Consider the following 20,684-nt stretch of genomic DNA (forward strand, 5'->3'; position numbering starts at 1 on the left):
TCACTTACAGGTGCATTCCCTTCCCTCACCAAATCTAGTTTAAAGCCCTGCTAATGAGTCCAGCCAGCTTGCTGCCCAAAACACTCTTGCCCCATGTCTTCAAGTGCATAGCATCCCATGTCAGCTATGCCCGGTCTTTCAAAAGTGCACCTGAAAACTTGGAACCCAAAACATTGATCATGGCAACAGCTATGGTGATCATTCACCTGATCTGTACGCTGCCTCCTCCACAGGTCTCAGTCTTTGACGGAGAGGATTGAGGATAACACTACTTGTTTTCCTGATCCCTTCAACATCTTTTCCAAGGGACATAAAGTTCCTTTTGATGTTTCTGAGTCTCCTTGTCACAGCCTAAGTTCTTCCTATGTGAAAGACCAGGAACGGGTGATAGTTCTATGGCTTAACCAAACTTAGTAGCCTCAAACCTCTCTGTCTAGATTTTCTGGGGTGCTTCAGCGCCTCTCAGAGAGGAATCTCTAATTACCAACACCCTCCATGCTTTTTTTTTTTTTTTTTTTTGTGGAACTGGTTCTTAGACAAGTGGTATGCTGGTCTACCTTTTTACAGGTGCTCATTCCTGTGTCTTTACCATTACCACTGCTGTTGTTGGCACACTTCCTATTTTTTGAGTCCCAGTTGTATAGGGGCCCTTCAGGGACAAGAGGAAGATTCCTCACTCTGCTTTGAGCAGAGACAAGGGTCCAGCCACCCTTGTCTTGTGAGTCCATCAATTCCACTGGTTTCAGGTTGGAAACTGTTTCACCATCCCCTTGCAAGGGTTTAAGGCAGGGGTGTTGTTCAGCCCGCACCACTGCATGATACCGTGCATCAGTCATTACAGTGGTGTATTGATCCAAATCATTAATGTATATTTGAATATTACGTTACTGCTATCTGTCATATTTGCAGCTTTTCTAATCTTACGTAGAATTTCCTGTTCACTGTCACTTTTGTGTGTATAAGTTTTGTAGAAGCACTATATTTATGTTTATGGAGTTTTATTTCCACCTATGAGGTTTCTTTCTTTCTTTCTTTCTTTCTTTCTTTCTTTCTTTCTTTCTTTCTTTCTTTCTTTCTTTCTTTCTTTCTTTCTTTCTTTCTTTCTTTCTTTCTTTCTTTCTTTCTTTCTTTCTTTCTTTCTCTCTCTCTCTCTCTCTCTCTCTCTTTCTCTCTTTCTCTCTTTCTCTCTTTCTCTCTTTCTTTCTCTCTTTCTCTCTTTCTCTCTTTCTTTCTCTCTCTTCTCTTCCTCTCTTCCTCTCTTTCTTCCTGATAATATTTTTCCACTATTAGGCACTTACAATTCTTAAACAACAGTGTCACTCTCCCACCTGAAAGAAAGCTTCTGCTTCTCAGTGTTGGCAACGTTGCATCTTGCTGCTCAATGCAATGCCTTTCACATCAAAGCACTTGGTTTGTTTAAGCATTTTAGCTTGCACATCTAGTTAGCGCTTTAGGCTTCTATATTGGTATGTACTTATCATTTTGGCCTTCATTCTGTTCCTTAATACTGTATGCATCAACGATGTGCAGTATAAACTACCTGATTTCCCTTTCCTATTTATTGCAATTCTGCTGTTCACCTTTCTTCTGCTTTTTTTTAGAGGTGCATTGACTGTTAGCCTCATTCCTCATTCCTCCAATGGCATCTGTGGTGGTTTTACTCCACCACAACCCCTCTCATTCCCCCTCCTCAAAGGGAAAAGAGGAGAAAATAAGATGCAAAGGCCTCAAGGGTCGAGATAAGGACAAGGAGATCACTCAACAATTATTGTGACAGGCAAAACAGACTCAGCATAGGGAGATTATTTGCCAAACTTATTACCTATTACTAACAAGCTAGAACAGTGAGAAACAAATAATGAACAAAAAACTCCTTCCCCCAATCCATCCTCAACTACCTCCACTCCCTGAGCGGTACAGGGGAATGGGGAATGGGAGCTGCAGTCAGTCCCTGATGCTTTGTCTCCACCACTCCTTCACAGTCACTCTCTGCTCCTGCTCCAACATGGGGTCCCTCCCATGGGATGCCGTCCTTCCCAAACTGATCCTGAGGGGGCTTCCCACAGGCAACAGCTCTTTAAGAACTGCTCCAATATGGGTCTGTAACATTGGTTCCATCTGTCAGGAGCAACAGCTCCAGCATGGGTGCCTCACAGGCAGCAGCTCCTGCCAGGTCACCTGCTCCTGTGTGGACTCCTCTCCACAGGCTACAACCCCAGCCCGGAGTCTGCTCTGGTGGGGGTTCTCCACTGGCTGCAGCCTCCTTCGAGTCAGATCCACCTGCTCCACCAGGGGCTCCTCCATGGGCTGCAGCGTGGAGATCTGCTCCATGTGGGACCCATGGGCTGTAGGGGGACAGCCTGCTCCACCAGGGACCTCTCCAGCAGCTGCAGGGGAACTGCTGCTGCATGCCTGGAGCACCTCCTGCCCTCCTGCTGCACTGATCTTGGTTTCTACAAGGCTGTTTATCACTCCTCACTCTGCCACCTGTTGCTGTGCATCAGTTGTACTTTTTTTGCTTTTCTTAAATCTGCTTTTCCAGAGGCACAAGCAATGTCACTTATTAGCTTGGCTCTGGGCAGCAGTGGGTCCCTTTTGGAGCCGGCTGAAACTGGCCCTTATATAACATGGGGCACCTTCTGGATTCTTCTCACAAAAGTCACCCCTGCAGCTCCTGCTACCAAAACCTTGCCATGTAAACCCACTGCAGCCTCACATCTGTCTTCTATACCTGTTAGCTTTTCCCATACTTCTAGTTTAAAGATTCCTCTGCCACCTGCTTTTTTTTCATTTTCAGAAAATTAGATCAATTTTGAATATGGTGTACTTAAAGGTACACTTTGAAAGCATTTTTTTTGTCAGTGGCCTATGTTTTTGGAGATCTAAGTGGTGAAGACACAAAGTCTATTTGTTTTCCTACTCTCTTCTTTTCTAGCACATTACTCCTGTACTTAGTAAAATCAAAAGATAAAGTGACTCATCTCATTTTTGCCTTCACAGGAGCTTCATTCCAAAAACCTGTACAGTAGGTTGCTGGTTTGTGTTGTTGTTTATATTCTCAATGTTTAAAGAACAGGAGATCATTTAAACTTTTGTTGTATGAGTATGTTTTCCATCTGAGGTCAGCAATTGTAAATAAATTTTTATGCGTATTTCCAGAATTGCTGTGGGGATGTTTTACTATGCTTCTGTTGGTTTAAAACCAATGATTTTAATTGTCACTCTGATGGAATTTAAGATATATTGGATGTCCACAATTTTTTAGTTTTATTCTAATGAAAAGCTTTCAAGCTTTTTTTTTCTTTCTTTCTTGTTTGAAAGTCTAAAGTGAGCACAATTAATATTTCATTTGCTTTCCACACATTATTTTTCATTTATTTCAGCATATCAACTGCAAAGCTGTCCTGACCCTCGACCATTCCGGAACGGTTTTGTTATTGGGACAGATTTTACTGTGGGACAAACTATTTCATTTGAGTGTTTTCCTGGCTACACATTGATTGGAAATTCTGCTCTGACTTGTCTTCATGGTATTAGCCGTAACTGGAATCACCCTCTCCCCAGATGTGAAGGTATGACCTGAATAGCCTAAGAACCTTTCATTATTTGTAACTTCTCCTAAGGACTGATAACTGAAATTGTTTCAGCTTTTAGAGACCTGTATTATTATATTGTATTCTTTACAGTTGAAGTATTCAATTCACTATGTGATTTTTTAATTTTTATTTTTAGTAGTAGTAGTAGTTGTTGTAGTAGTAGTAATGCTGAAGAGGTGAAATGTTTTATGAAAGTATGAAATCTCTGAAAAAGTATCTGATAAAGTAAGTTTACTTTCAGCTGGTTAGGCTGTAGGTCAGGAATGTGGAGACCTGTGCTTCTTTTTTAACCAGCTGATGTAAAAGCTCTGCACCAAATCAAGTGAAAATGGAGATACAAATTGAATTTCCCAACTTTGGCTACTTATATTCTGTCTTGTAAGTTGGATAGAAATGTCAAAGAAGTTATAAAGTGCAGTTGTCTTCCAGTCAGTGCTTTTTGATGTTCTTTCTACATATATTTATTGTGAATGGTGTTTTTTTTGTTTGTTTGTTTTTGTTTTGTATTACACTTTTTAACTTCTTACATTTTCTTTTTACATTGATATCTTTGCAATAGGTAAGCAGGTTCAAAGAACTGTTACTTGCACATAGCTAAAAATTTAAGGGAGATAGAATGAGTATACGTGATGTGTATGTAAATGATGATATTATAAAGGTGTATTTAATTCCTGGCTATAGTGGAAGGAGCCTGTATCTAAGACCCTGCAGAGGGACCTGAACAGTATAGGTTGATGGGGAGAGGCCAATGGGATGAGGTTCATAATGGCTAAGTGTCAGGTTGTGTGCTTTGGCCACAACAACCCCATGCAATGCTACAGGCTTGGGGGAGAGTGCCTGGAAAGCTGTGCAGAGGAAAAGGACCTGGGAATGCTGATTGATACTTGCCTAAACATGAGCCGTCTATGTGCCCATGTGGCCAAGAAGGCCAATGTATCATGAATAGTGTAGCCAGCAGAACCCCAGCGAGGTGATCGTTCCTATGTACTCATCTCTGTACACATCACCTTGAGTACTGTGTTCATTTTTGGGCCCCTCACTACAAGAAGGGCATAGGCCCTGGAATGTGTCCAGAGAAGGGCTACAAAGCTGGTGAAGGTCCTGGAACACAAGTCCTGTGAGGAGCAGCTGAGGGAACTGAGGTTGTTTAGTCTGGGAAGAGGAGGCTCAGGGGAGACCTTATTGCTCGCTACAACTGCCAGAAAGGAAGTTATGGGAAGCTGGGGGTCAGCGTCTTCTCACAGGCAACTAGCGATAGACTAGAGGGAATGGCCTCAAGTTGTGCCAGGGAAGGTTTAGGCTGGAAATTATGAAACATTTCTTCTCAAAAAGAGTAGTCAGGCATTGGAACAGGTTGCCCAGAGAGGTTGTGGAGTCATCCTCCCTGGGGGTGTTAAAGGAAAGGTTGGATGTGGTACTTAGAGACATGGTTTAGTGGGTGACCCTGGTAGTAGGGTGATGGTTGGACTAGATGATCTTGAAGGTCTCTTCCAATCTTAATGATTCTATGATTTTATGATTCCTCACAGCTTCAGGAGGGTTACTCAGATTAAAGGCCTAACTTCTCTCTGTATTAAATAGGAAAACTCAGCATGAAGAATCAGATGTTCAGTATTGAGCATGTTGAAAAGGAATGCCTGAAAAATAATAGTAATAATAATAAAAATAATTATTTTCTGCATTTCTACATTGTATTCTAAATCATCATCCTAAATTTAGGCATTTAAATTTAGGCCTCATTATTCAAAATCCTTCTGGATTCAGTGAGCCATAGGCATTTCTGGGAGATTCAGTAGCTAAATTAAGAGCTATCTAATACTGAATTCAGAGAGAGAAACCATATTATATAGAAAGAGATGACACCTACACAGCCTGTCTTTTGAAAGGGTAAGAAGTTAATTCATCACAAATGAGTTTCAACCTTCATTTTATGGATCCTGAGGGAATAGTAATGGTTTATGTCTTAACTGCTAAAAAGCTTAGTTTTTTCCTTTTAGTTAGTTCTGGCTGCATTTTCTGTGTGTCAGAATCAAGACAAATTACTTACTGAATTGAGTGACTCTGTTTCTTTGTATTACCTTACCAGAACCACCAATTCTAAGATAGCCCAAAGCGTATTGCTGTTCTGTGACACCTCTGATCAACTTGCTGGGCAATGGCTGCAAGTTCTGTTTCTGTTTCTATTTAATGTGATGTGACACATTAATGTGACACATTAATGTGACAAGAAGATGCAGACGAAAGATCAGCCTAATTGATAATGGGGTTCTAATGTGTGCTGCATAGTCACAGATTGCCAACCTTTGTAGCTCCTAGAGAAATTTCTAAAGTTACATGTGCTTTTTTTTTTTTTTTTTTTTGTGCAAGTATTTACTGCAGTATTTTTAGTAAAGTTTTTGACAGTTTTATATGCTATGCTTTCTTTTCTTGTTTATTTGTTTGTTATTAGTGAAGGAAAAATGTAATTAGGTATCTTCTAGTTGTTTTGATTTGAGGTAAAGTTCTTCTGTCCAAAAGCATATACATATGGGCTTTTTTTTGTATATGACAGATAGCACAGATGACCATTTTGTTTTAAACTTGTGTTTGCATTAGTATATTTATAGTAAGGCTGCATAGGTAAAGTGTATAATGTATATTATACATGATTTTACATAGATATTATACATTATACATGTATAATACCTCAGACTTCTTGAAGCAGACCACCTGAATCAACTGTCACTAAACATGCTTCCTGTTTGAACAGTAAACCTCCTTACCTTACAGCATAGCATCAAAGTGGATATATGTAAGACATAATTCATGCTTCACCTAAACAGAAAGAAACAGGTGTGTCCAGAAGAGTCCAGAAGTCCAGAAGGGGGGCGGACTTTAAGTTCTCACTGCTCTAGTCTGTTATCAGTAGGCAATAGATTACATCAGTCTCCCCTAGGCTGTCTTTTTTTCCCACAGTGGTAACTGGTGTGTAATCTCTCTGTCCTTACCTCAACCCATGGGCTTTTATTCATTTTATTTTTCCCATATTCTGAAGAGGGGGAGTGAGAGAGTGGTATGGCGGAGCTTCACTGCATACCGCTCTGGAACCACCACAGGCAAATCTTCATTTCCAAACACCTGTTCTTTGGTTAGAGATTCTTAAGCATATTTTAGGGAATCTGGGTTGCCTTTCCTTGCCTTTTTAGGATGGGGAGGGAAGTATGTAAAATAAAGCAAATTACACAGCTTTGCTCAGTTTTCCAGAACTAGGTTTCTATAACATATTTTCTCATCTGTTACATGGATGTTGTCACATTCAACATGTATCTGAAACCTTTTTGGAGAAAATCATATAGTTAGCACTAAGAGCGTTCCTGAAATGCATAGTTAGGAAAGTCCAAAAACTGTATGGTCAGTCTTATACTGTGTGATGTCTAAATTAGTAAATAACACTTCAGTAAGAATTTCAGAAAGGATTTATTTTGTCCACCAAAATTTATCTTAGGAAGTGCAAAATTGTTTTTCATATGGTGGCACACAAAATTTTCATTTTTGAATTCCTCTCTAAGTTTTTTCCACACATTCTCAGTCAACTTAGCATATATCTTCTTTCATCTGATAGTTTTGTTTGGCTACCTTCTTGTGACAATAAAGAAAATAATTCATGTGTTTTCCTGCTAATTTGTAATTTGCATTAACACAAAGCTGGAACAACGTTGTTCATTGCTTTCACTTGTGTGGGGAATGGTTTAACCCAATGTCTAAACATTACTTTGGTTTCAGATCAAATAGTATTTATAATTTTGGAATTACTGATATTTTTATTTCTGATTTGACTAACAACGTGAAAAGTCAGGAGCAAGGAGCTCAGTAAAATCTATTTGCTATAGGTAAAACAGTGGTGTTTTAGATAATCTATTTACAGTGTACTGAATGCATTTAAAGGTATGAATTTCATATGATCTAAGAAGAATACAAAAAGTGTCTAATGTTTTTGAAACAAATGCCCTTTCTATAGCTCTCTGTGGAGGAAATATAACTGCAATGAATGGCACCATATACTCTCCAGGATACCCTGATGAGTATCCAAATTTTCAAGATTGCTTTTGGCTTGTAAGAGTACCACCTGGAAATGGAATCTACATCAATTTTACGGTTCTCCAAACAGAGCCAATATATGATTTCATAACTGTCTGGTAAGAAAACATTACTATTATTATTATTCTTTATTTAATCTTCATGTAACACTATGCAACAAAGTATGAATGAAAGTGAGTATATTTGTGATTTCTCTCTTGACACTGGTGTTCTGTTTACTGAAAATGAGTGATTTGCACTTATCCATGTTTTCCAGTGTATCATTTTCTCTAGATAACAGTGCAACATAAAGTTGCATAGCCCTTGATGTTAGGAATACAGGAAACAATAGCATAGCAATAATAGTAGTCCTCATCAGTTTATTGATCAAGCCAAGTTAACAGAAGTATGCTATCTCAAGAAGTCATAATTAAGAAAAAAGTGATAATAAGCAGTTGCAGCCATGTGTATTATCGTGTTTTAATGCCAATACATGAAACTACAGCAACACTTTCTTCATGTCTTCCAAGTTGGCTTCTTTAAAACTATTGAAGAGTACATAAAAGTCAAGACTTTACTTGTATTTGGCTATGACAAAGAGTTGAGCTAACTATAGCTGTAAATAAATTACATTCTCTGTATACCCGAATCCATGTCTATCACGAATCTTTTCAGATATCAAAGCTGCCATTGTTCTTAGTTGCAAAGTAAAGGCAGGAGGCTGTAATCAAGAGGAACATCTCCTGTAGTAATTATGAAACTGTTACCAAGGGCACCTTAGATGTTTCAACAGAAGTTAAGACTTTGGAAGTTTGCCTAAAACACAGTAATTCACAGATTATTGAATCTGCAGGTGGAGAGGGTAGTCTTGTAGTCTAAGTAGCACAAAACAGTGAGAGGAAATTTGGAATATTCATAATTTGTTTTGTTTCTGTTGCACAGAAATATTAATTTGGCTTCATATAAATTCCAATATAAATCAGCATTTCATTCCCATTTTCCTAAATATCTCTCTGTACTTTGTTGTGGTGATTTCTGTGGGATCTAGATATCTTTCACCTTGCATAATACAAACTGTCTTGTCCTATATCCCAGATATTTGATTGCTTTGCCTTTTGCTTAACCAAAATTTCATTTGGATTATGTATCTAGACTATCGTCCTGATAGATAATTTTGAATCCTGTTTTACTCTTCCCCACTTGTTTTGTGTATCAAACTTAGGCTGACCTTCAGAATCTTTCCTGAATTTAGTTATATCTTTATATGCATACAGACATCCTTTCTCTACTTCATCCACACAAATCAGAACACTACTATCCATTTCCAGTACTCCTTCCATTTGTCTCTTCCTTTCTCCCAAATGATTTCATGTGGTTTCAGTTATATTCCTGTCTGTGTTATAAGCTTAGTTCTAACAATAAATGTAATTGGGTATATTCTACACAATTACACAATTGTGTAATTAATTTTATTCTGCAAAAAAACTCAGTTTTATTTCATTATATGTTCTTTGATGCTTTTTTTTTAGACATTTTCTATCCTATTTCAATTAACATAAATTTTAGGTTATGTTCTGAAATTAAAGCATGTATTATGCTATTTGTGTATGTATCACACATGCTGTTACTTATATAGGATTTATATGCTTGTATAAGCAGTATTTGATACATAATGGATATATAATCAAATAGGTTATGCCACTTCAGTGATATTATTTGTTTACAAAACTGATCAGAAATTTTTATAGCACTGTTTCCAGTGGAAAAAAAATGCATTTTTTTCACAATTCAAATGCTTCTCCAAATCATATTATTTCCCTGAGAAACTACAAGGGGAAGGGAAAGGGGCAATGTACAAGAATTTGGACAAAAGTACCGCCACAAAATTTTCAAAACAGAAATATATTCATAATTTTATTTTAAAATTGTTTTCAGTTAATATTGTATTATCAATATAACGATTACAAAATGTAAACTTGTATTATTTAATGTTCATCAGTTATTATCTGTAAGGAAGCTAATAATAAAATGTTATGCCCTTGCATTACAATTCTGTCCTCTGTAGAGTTCTAATCTTTAGTACTAGTTTTGATTTAATTTTTCTATTGCTACTTTGTATTTAATTGTGGAGAAACTAAATTATTTAGGCAAAGAAATTTTCTTTTATTTGTTTTTCTTAGGGATGGACCAGACCAAACTTCTCCTCAGATTGGACAATTTAGTGGCAATACTGCGTTAGAATCAGTCTACAGCACTTCCAATCAGATTCTGATCAAGTTTCACAGTGATTTCACTACCAGTGGCTTCTTTGTACTTAGTTATCATGGTAAGCATGACAAACTGTACTTTTTACTGTCTGTACTGATTACTGAATTAATAGAATTATTTTTCTAGGAAGAGTAACTATTATTAATGTGAGTGACCATTAGTGCATTAGCAAATATGTGAAAGACTAATATGGATAATGAAAATAGAGCATTTTCTCAACCAATATATTAAGTTTAGTAATAGTCAAGAAAAAACAGAATATATTGTGAGGAGACATAAGCAAAGAAGATGGAATCAAGACCCTGCAAGTTCGAGGTGCTCATCTTCTCACTGCTGACAGTGCTTCTAAAATACCACACTCTAAATGTTTGTGAGGAGCTTGCAATTTCTCTTAGATATTTAAGTATTTTGATGGCAGTACTCTTGTTATAGAGATATCAAGATAGTGAACTATACTATGTAATTAACATTAAGCTGTTACTGAAATAAAAACTGACTGTATGACTAAAGATGTAAGTACTAATGCACTGAATTACACTTCTGTAGTGATTCACTTCTATAGCCAAGTGTCTCTTGCAGTCCTGTCATTAGAAGGGTACTTTTATGTGCATTGTGAATGCCGGTTGGATTTACTATTCCGGGCAACATGGACAGACAACAGACTGCTTTCTGGATCCTGAACAGATTTGGGGTCTAGAGGACTTTCTTTTTGACATAATAAAGTCCAAGGTGCATACAGAAAAAAAGAACCAGGTGAATTAGAGGAAATTTAATGTAAACAAACCAAACCAATCAAACAAACAATAGTAATAACAACAAAAAGCTTGTGTCCCACAATGAAACCAACCAAACAAACAAAAAACAACAACATCACTTGATTTTTCTTATGGAGGTTTGAGCATATCCTACTTTAGTAAGATTGGGCAATACGGTTCACAATTTTGATTCTTGATCTGAGCATTTACATTGCATCTTGCAGTTTGTAGAGGGCAAACTGACAGTTTATCGTAATGAATATGTGAATTTATATATATTCTTGTATATGAATATATCAATATATGAGCAAATACATTGGAAAATGTTCATACTTGATCATAAAGTCTCTAAAGAATTTAATCTCCTTTACTTATTTTTCTTTATTATTATGCAAATTGTCATTCCAAAAGTGTGGGAACTAATGTGTAATATATATGCAAACTGAACAGCACGAAGGATTAGTCATGAAGAAGCTTAAAACACTTTATGAATTGATGTTGTCAAGATAAATAAATTTCTCTGTATCCTTGAGTCTGTGCTTCTTCATGTCATCTCCTTACAATTTACAGCAATAAAACTGAGGTAGTGTGTGGAACCAGATTTATTTAAAACAGATAATTTGGGGATTAAAATGAATGATATTCTTAAATGAGAAGCATTTAAGATAAATGATGTGAATTGTTTGTTGAATCATTTTTTAAAATTTAATTAGTGATTTCTTATTTTTATTTTTAAGAATGCAAATATGACAGCAGTTCCATGTTTGCTTGGTGTGTTTTCTTTTAAGTATGTTTATCCCAAGGCAGGATGTTAGCTTTCTGACTCACTGATTTAATCAGCTCTTCATCATACAGTGGATGAAAGCATATCAAATATGGGTGACTCAGTAGCAACAAAAGATACAAATCTTTTGGTTAAACTGGGAAAAATAGAAATAGGTATGATTGACCTAAATTTGACACATTCGATTACTAAAGGATCCAAGAATAGGATGCAACAAAGACATGGATAAATGAAGCTGAATCTGCGGTAAATTGATGATGTTTCCTGGCTATGAGAGATGCTATAAAACAATGTTATCTGAAAATGTGATATCAGTGAAAACCAGGAAAATATACTGTCATTGACCAGCCTGACTGTATACCTTTAAACATGGAAAACTACATTGTCAGTGCAAAACTTTCATCATGATTTCTTTGGTTGTATTTCTGCATTCAGATTGAAGACATTCAATTGATATGTTAGGTGTGGACATTTCATCCATGTCCAAACCTAAGTCTGTCCTCCTCGGTTCTCTGTTAAAAAAAAAAAAAAAAAAAAAAAAAAAAAAAACACGCTATATTGCTTCTTCATATTCTTCCTATTTGTTGTTGTTTTTGTTCTTTCCTTTTTTTTTTTAATTTAAATAATTAGTTTCACCCAATTATTTTACCTGTCAGTTGCATACGTATTAAAACTCAGAAAAGTATTAGGAAACACTCAGCAGTAGAAGTGTATTCAGGATAACTTTAGTAAATAAACAAATAAATAAATGATTGAACAATACAGAAAATCTGCTTTTCAGATGTATACACTTACATGAGAAAATTTGTAACTACCTCTTAGCTTCTTAGATTATTTATAAAGAGAGTTTTGCTAATAAAATGAAGAATGCAACTTCTAATTTTTCATTCATTCTGAAAATTATGTTTCTTTTGATTCTGTTGAAAGCTTCTTGGTAGATGACTAGATGTTTATTTTTATCCTGTTAATGTGTGTATTATCTCAGTTATGTTTAATGGCTATGTTAACTGTGTAAGTCTGGGAGTGTCAACTGTGTTGTATTTCTGTTATAGCCTATCAGCTTCGGGTCTGCCAGCCTCCAACAAACATCCCAAATGCTGAAATTCTAGCTGAGGATGATGAATTCGAAATAGGTAATGTGAGAGAAAATAAATAAAAATGTAAATATTTAAAATGTATAAAAGACTACTTGCACAGGTCAGTTGGTTTTATTTATTTATTTATTTTTCAGGATGTTTAAGAAATAATTCTTCTAATAATGTTTAAGAAATAATTCTTCTTCCCTATACATCCTGAATCCTGTCCATGTTTTAGAGATCACATCTGAGTACCACAATAACTCCTTTCCAAACAACTTAGTGCATTTTTCATAAAGTTTGCAATAACACATTTTCTTACACTGAAATTTAAGAACATTTTAGTCATGTGTGTATAAGTATACCTGTGTATATATCCATATAGTTCATAGAACCATAGAATATACTGAGTTGGAAGGGACCCACCAGGATCCTCAAATCCAACTCCACACAGGACCACCCAAAACACCAGACCATATGTCTGAAAGCCTTGTCCAAATACTTCTTGAACTCAACACCATGACCACTTCCCTGGGTTTCAGTGCCCCACCACCCTTCCAGTGACGAACCTTTTCCGAACATCTAGTCTGCAACACCCTGTCACAGCTTCTTGCCATTCCCTTGGGTGCTATCACTCATCACCAAATCAGTATCTCCCTCTGTGTTCCCCCTCAATGATGCTGCAATGAGGGCTCCCCTCAGTCTCCTCTTCTCTAGTCTCAACAAATTCACTTCAGCCAATCCTCATACATCCCTCTGGACCCTTCACCATCTTTGTAGCCATCCTTTGGACACTCTCTGATAGTTTTATAGTTTATGTTGTAGTGCCCAAAAGTGCTTCAGTACTTCAGGTGAGGCAGCACTACCTCAGAGCAGGACAACCATCTCCCTTGACCAGCTAGCAATTCCATGCTTAATGCACCCCAGGAAACATTTGGCCCTTTTGTCTGCCTGGGCATGCTGTTGACGCATAGTCAACATACCATCAGCCAGAACCCTCAGATCCCTTTCCACAGGGCTGCTCTACAGCCTCTCATTCACTGTTCCCAGGTGGGTTGCCTCTTCTCAGGTGCAAAATGTGGCACTTATTCTTGTTAAATTTCATACGGTTGGTGATTGCCTGGTTCTCTGATTTGTCACAATCCCTCTGCAATGTCTCTCTATCCTCAATGGAGTCAACATTCATTTACCACAATGCTTCTTAGATTAATCAAAGTTGTTTATGCCAGAGGTCATTTAGCTCATTAAACATGAGCAAGAAATTTCATTAATCAATGATGTTTTCAAAGCTAAAAGTTCCAACTAATTGATGCTTAATGGTATTTTGTTTGCTTTTTGTTTTATTTGTTTATTTTGTTTTTATCAAACAGGAGACATAATAAGGTACCAGTGTCAACCAGGCTTTACATTGGTTGGTAATGAGATTCTGACATGCCGACTAGGTGAAAGGCTTCAGATGGATGGAGCACCACCTACTTGCCAAGGTGTTTTATTCCTTTTCTTTCCTTCTACCAGACCAGCTCAATGGTGATTCTTTAACTACCCTCCACATCTTTATATAAGATGCAATATTTAAAATATTTCAAACTTTTAAAGATACTCCCAATATTATCACTGTTTGTTATGGTCAAATATATGTCAATATATGGTCAAATATATATCAAATATTAATGCCAAATCATTAGTAATGTTTTAATACATTTGATGAGTATTAAAGGTTACTACTCTATTTTGTGAAAATAATTTCACAGATTATTCTTTGGACGGAGCCTACATTTAAAAAAATAGAGATGAGATTATTTCATTTTCTCTAGGACACAATGTTATGAAAATTTATATGGAAATTAAAAAAAATATATAATGTTAATCACATAGCATGGATTTGGAATGGCAAAATCAAAATACTATCAGTTTTTCAGTGCAACATTTTTATTCCATGTATACCAGAGATAGTTTTTATGTTGTTAAGGGGTGTGTGTGTCTGTTCATTTTCTACCTTTTACTGAAAACTTTGGAGAAACAACACTACCTCAATGTTAAGGTTGAAACAAGCTTACAATCCTGACAACCACTAACATCACAGTTTAAACCAGTCTTTATTAATCTGACATTTAATGTGTTTCACTAGTATAGAAATTGTCATGAAAAATGGGAACGGTCAGCTAACCCTAACTACTTTCCCCTGCTTTATGCACAAAATTATGTAAAAGTCAAAGTCATTCCTATGATTAAGTCTAGTTCTTAAAGTGCTTTTGAATTGTGAATTTCAAGAAGAGCTTCAATAATGCTCATAATTTCTTAAAATCCATGCATTTATTTAGGTACACTTGTGTCTAGGAATTGCTTTAAACACCCCCAATTTAAATTAAAATGCTTACTGAGTGGGTGCTCACATAGCGTTTAATGAGTGGAAAACAATAGGAACCTCCAGGCACTGCTTAAATGTTAAAATGTTGTCATAGTAGATAGAACAATCAGAGACATGCATGCTGAACCTGAGACATTCTTTCAGCATGTGTTGCTGAAGTTAAGTGAATATTCATACCAAGACCCCAGTCAAAAAATCAGGAGTGATCAGTTACTGTAGTTAATCTTTTCCTTGTCATATATAAATGCTAAATATTGGATCAAATACTAAATGCAAAATCAGTGCTCTCATTGTTTCAGTCTAAAGCTGAATTATATTAACATAATCTTCAGAATTAGTAGTCTCATAAAATGTAATAAAAATCAGATTAATTAAAAATGTTTAAAATGTCAGTTCAAAATGGTCACCTAGGGTAAGAAACAACATAATTTCCCCTTGTATTTATTTAATGTGTGCATTTGAAGTTAGGAATATATAAGCTAAATTTCAACATTTGAACCTGGATCTACAGATAACTAGAGCCTAGAGATAGCAAAATTATGTGCCTAAAAGGTATGTTTTTTTATGATTTTAGTATACTATACTGGTCTATTTGTAAGCTAGCATACTTTGATTGTGTAGGCTGTAACTCATTACACAAAAGTTATTCTTAAGGATTAAATTTAGCTCTTCTGTTGGTACATGTTCATCCTATTTTTCTTACTTTTTTTTTTTTTTTACCAGTTAGAACATATATTTTAATTTTAGACTTTATAGTGTTTACTTCTTCTGCCTTAACCTGGTGTATATGCTACACACTTTAGACAGTGTGAAGTGAGCCTAGGTTGAATTTTGCTTCAATTTTTAACTTGATTTGCAGTATTGTAAATACCTACATTCAGCTTTCATTTATTTGTTTAAACTGAAGTGTGCTGTTGAACGGAGTTTAAATACGAATATTTTTGTTTTGAATCAAATATACTTCAGTAAAGGTGTACTTGTCTACTAGAAGAAAATATTGAAGCAAAGTCTATTTCTGATTTTGTATGCTGATTATAATTGGTACAAGTTCGTTTACACCAGATATTTAAAACTATATTGACTTATTTTTTTCACTTATGTGTATCAGTTAGATGAACATTTCTTAAAATACATGCAGATTTCCTTCTTTCCATCAGAAAATAATCACCTACTTCCACAAGCTTATGTAAATGCTTATCATCTTGCTTTGTTAGAGTATTTCTCATACCCAGCATCTAACTTTGCCCTCAATTTCCTTGAAATTAGCTTCTACATTCAAGATCAAATGAATGCTTCAGAATAAGAAGATTCAGATTATGTTTTGTATGATAATTAGATGACCGTGACAAAATTATTGAATGAAAACTCTCAACTATATCTCAGCTACATTAGCTCATATTCATAAAATAATTTAACTACTTGATTCACAGGGGAAGCCATTGTATGGAAATAGGTCTTAAAGAGCTCTACAAAATTCATGAGCAATATTAGAAGGCGATTCTGAAACTGAAGCAAGTATGCAAAGCAGAACCAAGCAAAGAGAGCAAAACTAGTGGTAAATAAGCTAGCTAGTCAGAGCCATCAGCCAGATAGTCATGGTCATCAGCCAGATGACTATGTTGCCCTTCTGGCTATTTTTTCTCTCTCCTTCTGCATGTGTGTGTATATGTACATTTAAAACTTGACAGGATCAATTCTTTCATTTGCCTCAGATAAAGTCTAAATTACCAGCACTGTGGTTTGAGAGCCAGATTCTAGGCATAAGAGTTTTGGTTACTCCTATGTGGAATGAAGTTATTATTCAGTCTCTTATTTATTAACTGAGGCAAACACAGAAACATGAGAAACATTTATTATTATTATTATTATTATTATTATTATTATTATTATTAATAATAATAATAATAATAATAATAATAATAATTTTTATTTTTTATTTTTATTTTTATTTTTATTTTTATTTTTATTTATTTTATTTATTAATGTAGCAATTAATTGGTAATTTTGGAAATAATAGATTTAAATCTAACCAAATAGATTTAAAATATATGGACATATTAATTTATCTTAACATGAGTTTTATGTATGAAAGAAGATCATTATCTCTCTCTGTTTTTTTTTTTTTGTCTGATTTCCTGTGACTTACATTTTTCTCCACAGTCCAATTACTTTTTTTTTTCCATAAAAAAAACTATTTTCATATTTAATAAGCCAATCTAGTATCCTGTTATGCTGTTGTTAACTACAGAAGCTCAGTACTAACTCACTTTCATGTGTTAGTTGTGAATACTAAAGCCAGATTTTAAAGATCCTGTTAAACAGGCAGTGTTCAGTTCTAAATAACCTGTAGGTCACTTGTCCGTATATCTTAAAGCAAAACAGGTTCTTGAAAAAAAGTTCCAATGGTAATATCAAATACTTTTCTTTAATGAGATTGTTATTCTATGTAGACCTAATGAATCTGGATTAATTCAAAACCTCTACATCATGCTTTTAAACCCAATTTTTCTCAATTTCAACAGATCCTTTAAGTAGTGATGTTAATTAATTTTGACACTAGCATTTACTATGCTCACATTCTCTCTCCCTTCTGAAACTGTGACAGTTAAAAATACCCAGAGTTGCAATGCATTTTCAAGCAAATCTGTAGCTGAAAGATGAATAAATTCAGAATATGATGTGGAAACTAAGAAAAAATAATTATTAAGAGTAAGGTGAAGGCAATACCCACTGAAAAAGTCATCAGGGATGGAACAAGTGTTAATTTTCATCCCTGTAGGGCACATTTTCATTTTTGGGGATCCAGCCTCTCCCATCAAGGGACCAGGGTAAATCACATTCCTTTCTGTTGTTGTTTCTTAGAGTTGAATTTGAGATAAGGGCTGTCAGAAATTAAAAACTTTCTATTTTGGAATTTCTTCATCAGCTGACGTACCTACTTATCAGGGAGATGGTCTGTCTCTGGGTTAAAAGAAAGTTTCAGGTTCTCTGAACTTCAGAGTTCACTGTACTAGAAATACGAATGTGTAACCAAAGATTTCTCATACAAACATCTAATAAAAAAGGAAGTGATCTGCAGATATAGATTCAATATGAACATAACATAAATGACACAGTTATCAAAGAACTGAAAGATAGTAAGTTATATGGAGCTAAAAGAAATATGTATGTCAGGGTTAAATTTTTTCCTTTCGCATTGATATCTATTTTCTTAGAAAGCATTAATTTTATGGTGCACTGTTGTACCAGTTTTAAAAAGGAGAGTTAGCATGAGATTCTGTAACTCATTCAGAAGTATAACATCAACACCTAAACTGCTAGTCTCAAGCTGTGATTATAATAACCCTTCCTTGCTCTTTTATTTGGTAAGAGATAGGAAATAAATGGGGCTATAGCATGGAGAATGAAAAATAGAACTTCAAATAGTTTTTGTTGCATGTAAAGGCAATAATTTACCATTTTCTGGGATTTCTATGAACCTTAAAACTAAGTAGCTGGATAGTGCTACATTGTGCAGTTTATATATGTCAGCATTCTTGGAGCTTGATTGAGGATCTCAAAATTTAGGTGCTGCTTTCTTTTATACAGACAGATTGTGGGAGGAATTGATTAAACTTTATTCAGAATTTGACAACCAAAAATCACAATGCCTTCAAGTTTATTTGAAGTGCAAGACTTTACATGGAATTATTGCTGACAGTAATAGTAATCTGACAAAGAAAAATCTATGTTTCTTTTTTTTGAACAATGGATCAAATTAGTACTTGAACATATATATTCTAGAAACTGAAAGAAGAAAAATACCATGAATAACTACTGAAGGTTGCAGAGCTAATTTTCAAGATAAATATTATTTCTGTTTTTCTGTTGTTTTGTGTGTGTGTGTGTTTTTCTACTAACTATCTGTGTTTTTAAAATGTTTTCAGACTTTCCATATTTAGGAAAATAAAATAAATAATGCAGGTATTTTAAACTAAGGAAAATCTTGCAATTAAAATGAAACAAAAATGGAGTGCTTTAGATTTTTTATCAATCTGTTTCACAGTGCTCTGTCCAGCCAATGAAATACGTCTGGATTCAACAGGAGTAATACTGAGCCCTGGCTATCCTGACAGCTACCCAAATCTCCAGATGTGTGCATGGACCATTTCTGTGGAAAAGGGTTATAATATCAGCATGTTCTTCGAATTCTTCCAAACAGAAAAGGAATTTGATATTCTCGAGGTGTTTGATGGTAACTATAGGATACACAGTTTTGTATGATACATTTTCTATACATCATTTTTTTTAAGTGTGCTGCAACTCACAAATCACTGTTTATTAACTATAAATATATTAATTTATTGATTTAATATTTGATTTATTAATTATTATTAACTATAAATTAAGTATAAAAAATTATTTGGAATTGTTTTTCTGAAAGGAATTGTTGTTGGATTATGTTGTGTTTAAAAACCATACTACATTAGTTATGTTTAGAAATACCTTTTTTTTTTCAGAACAAATAGGTACCCTGTAGTATATAATACATATACGCTACATGTAAATTTCCATTCCTAAATCAGATTAATTTACCATTTGCATAGAGGATATTTTCTTTGTATATTAATTATATTAATACAATTTGTTGTATGTGATTTAAAACTTTGTAACTCCTTTGTTTGTTCATTTTTTCTTCCTTGTATCAAGGACCAAATAGTCATAGCCCATTGCTCATTTCTCTCAGTGGGGACTATTCATCTTCTCTCAACATAACCAGCAATGGCCATGAGGTATTTCTCCGGTGGTCAGCTGATCATGGCACCAATAAAAAAGGATTCAGAATAAGATATATAGGTATGCCATTCAAAATTTTTATAATGTGTATAAAGTTTCATTATAGATCATATTTATTTATGTGAAAAGAGTAATATAAGCTGTATTTTGTGACATTAATTGCCCAGACTAAAAAGAAATCCAATCTGTTTTGTATGTGAACCTGGTGATACTGATTTCATGAGGGCAAAAAACAAAACAACAACAAAAAGAACACATACCCTAAATAGGAGGTATGCATCACATGCGCTCTGTAGAGATTTAAGCAAATGTTTCACTGAACTTTTGCATGGTTAAAGCCAGTAGTAAAGCTGAAAGAATCAGCTTCCTCCTTCTTACATGTAATTTATTGGCACTTGTGTGCCTTTGTCCTTCATCCTGGATCTTTATGCAATTCAACGTTAATGTATTTGGTGGGACAGAGGAAGAGGTGGCAACAAGGCAGTAGTGAACAGCTGTAATCTGGGAAAATATGGGACTCTGATAGGTTATACCCTTTAATTCAAGGTTCAACAGAAGCAGCATACAGATATAAAAAGCCAACATTGTATGTGTTATTAATTCAAATTAACATTAAGATGGCACTTAACAAAGAATGATTTTTATATAATTGCTTTTATAGAACTATTGTACATGTATAACACCATTTTTACAGGTTAATAATTTTCATCAATCAAGGTAGAGGAGTTGTTTTTACTATTTGCAACAGTTACACAAAATCTGTATATATATATATTTTTAATAAATAATAGAACAAAGACATGAAATACACAGAATACACAGAATTAAAAGACCTGGGGATAGTACCTTTAGAACAGTTTCACTGATAATAGTAAAGAAGTTGGTGTCATGATATCATGATACAATTTCACTTTACAAAGTGAAGAAACGGAAAATAGATATGAAATTCTTCTGTCTGATTTGTTTTTTCTTTTTCCTCACTCAATTTTTGACTACTTCACTAAT

At 34.9% G+C, this 20,684-nt stretch overlaps 1 protein-coding gene across 4 annotated transcripts in view; it reads left to right on the plus strand.

Moving 5' to 3' along the window:
* The window catches only part of CSMD3 (CUB and Sushi multiple domains 3), a 641,367-nt gene that overhangs the window by 549,858 nt on the left and 70,825 nt on the right, over nt 1-20,684 (plus strand). For all 4 annotated transcript variants that reach the window (XM_005009295.6, XM_038175100.2, XM_038175101.2 and 1 more), the window contains 7 exons: nt 3,384-3,572; nt 7,594-7,771; nt 9,833-9,978; nt 12,512-12,592; nt 13,906-14,019; nt 18,949-19,137; nt 19,593-19,739. In XM_005009295.6, coding sequence (XP_005009352.3) covers nt 3,384-3,572; nt 7,594-7,771; nt 9,833-9,978; nt 12,512-12,592; nt 13,906-14,019; nt 18,949-19,137; nt 19,593-19,739 — 1,044 coding nt within the window. The remainder of the gene's footprint in view (nt 1-3,383; nt 3,573-7,593; nt 7,772-9,832; nt 9,979-12,511; nt 12,593-13,905; nt 14,020-18,948; nt 19,138-19,592; nt 19,740-20,684) is intronic.

Source organism: Anas platyrhynchos, chromosome 2, assembly GCF_047663525.1.
Source record: "Anas platyrhynchos isolate ZD024472 breed Pekin duck chromosome 2, IASCAAS_PekinDuck_T2T, whole genome shotgun sequence".
Taxonomy (NCBI): domain Eukaryota; kingdom Metazoa; phylum Chordata; class Aves; order Anseriformes; family Anatidae; genus Anas; species Anas platyrhynchos.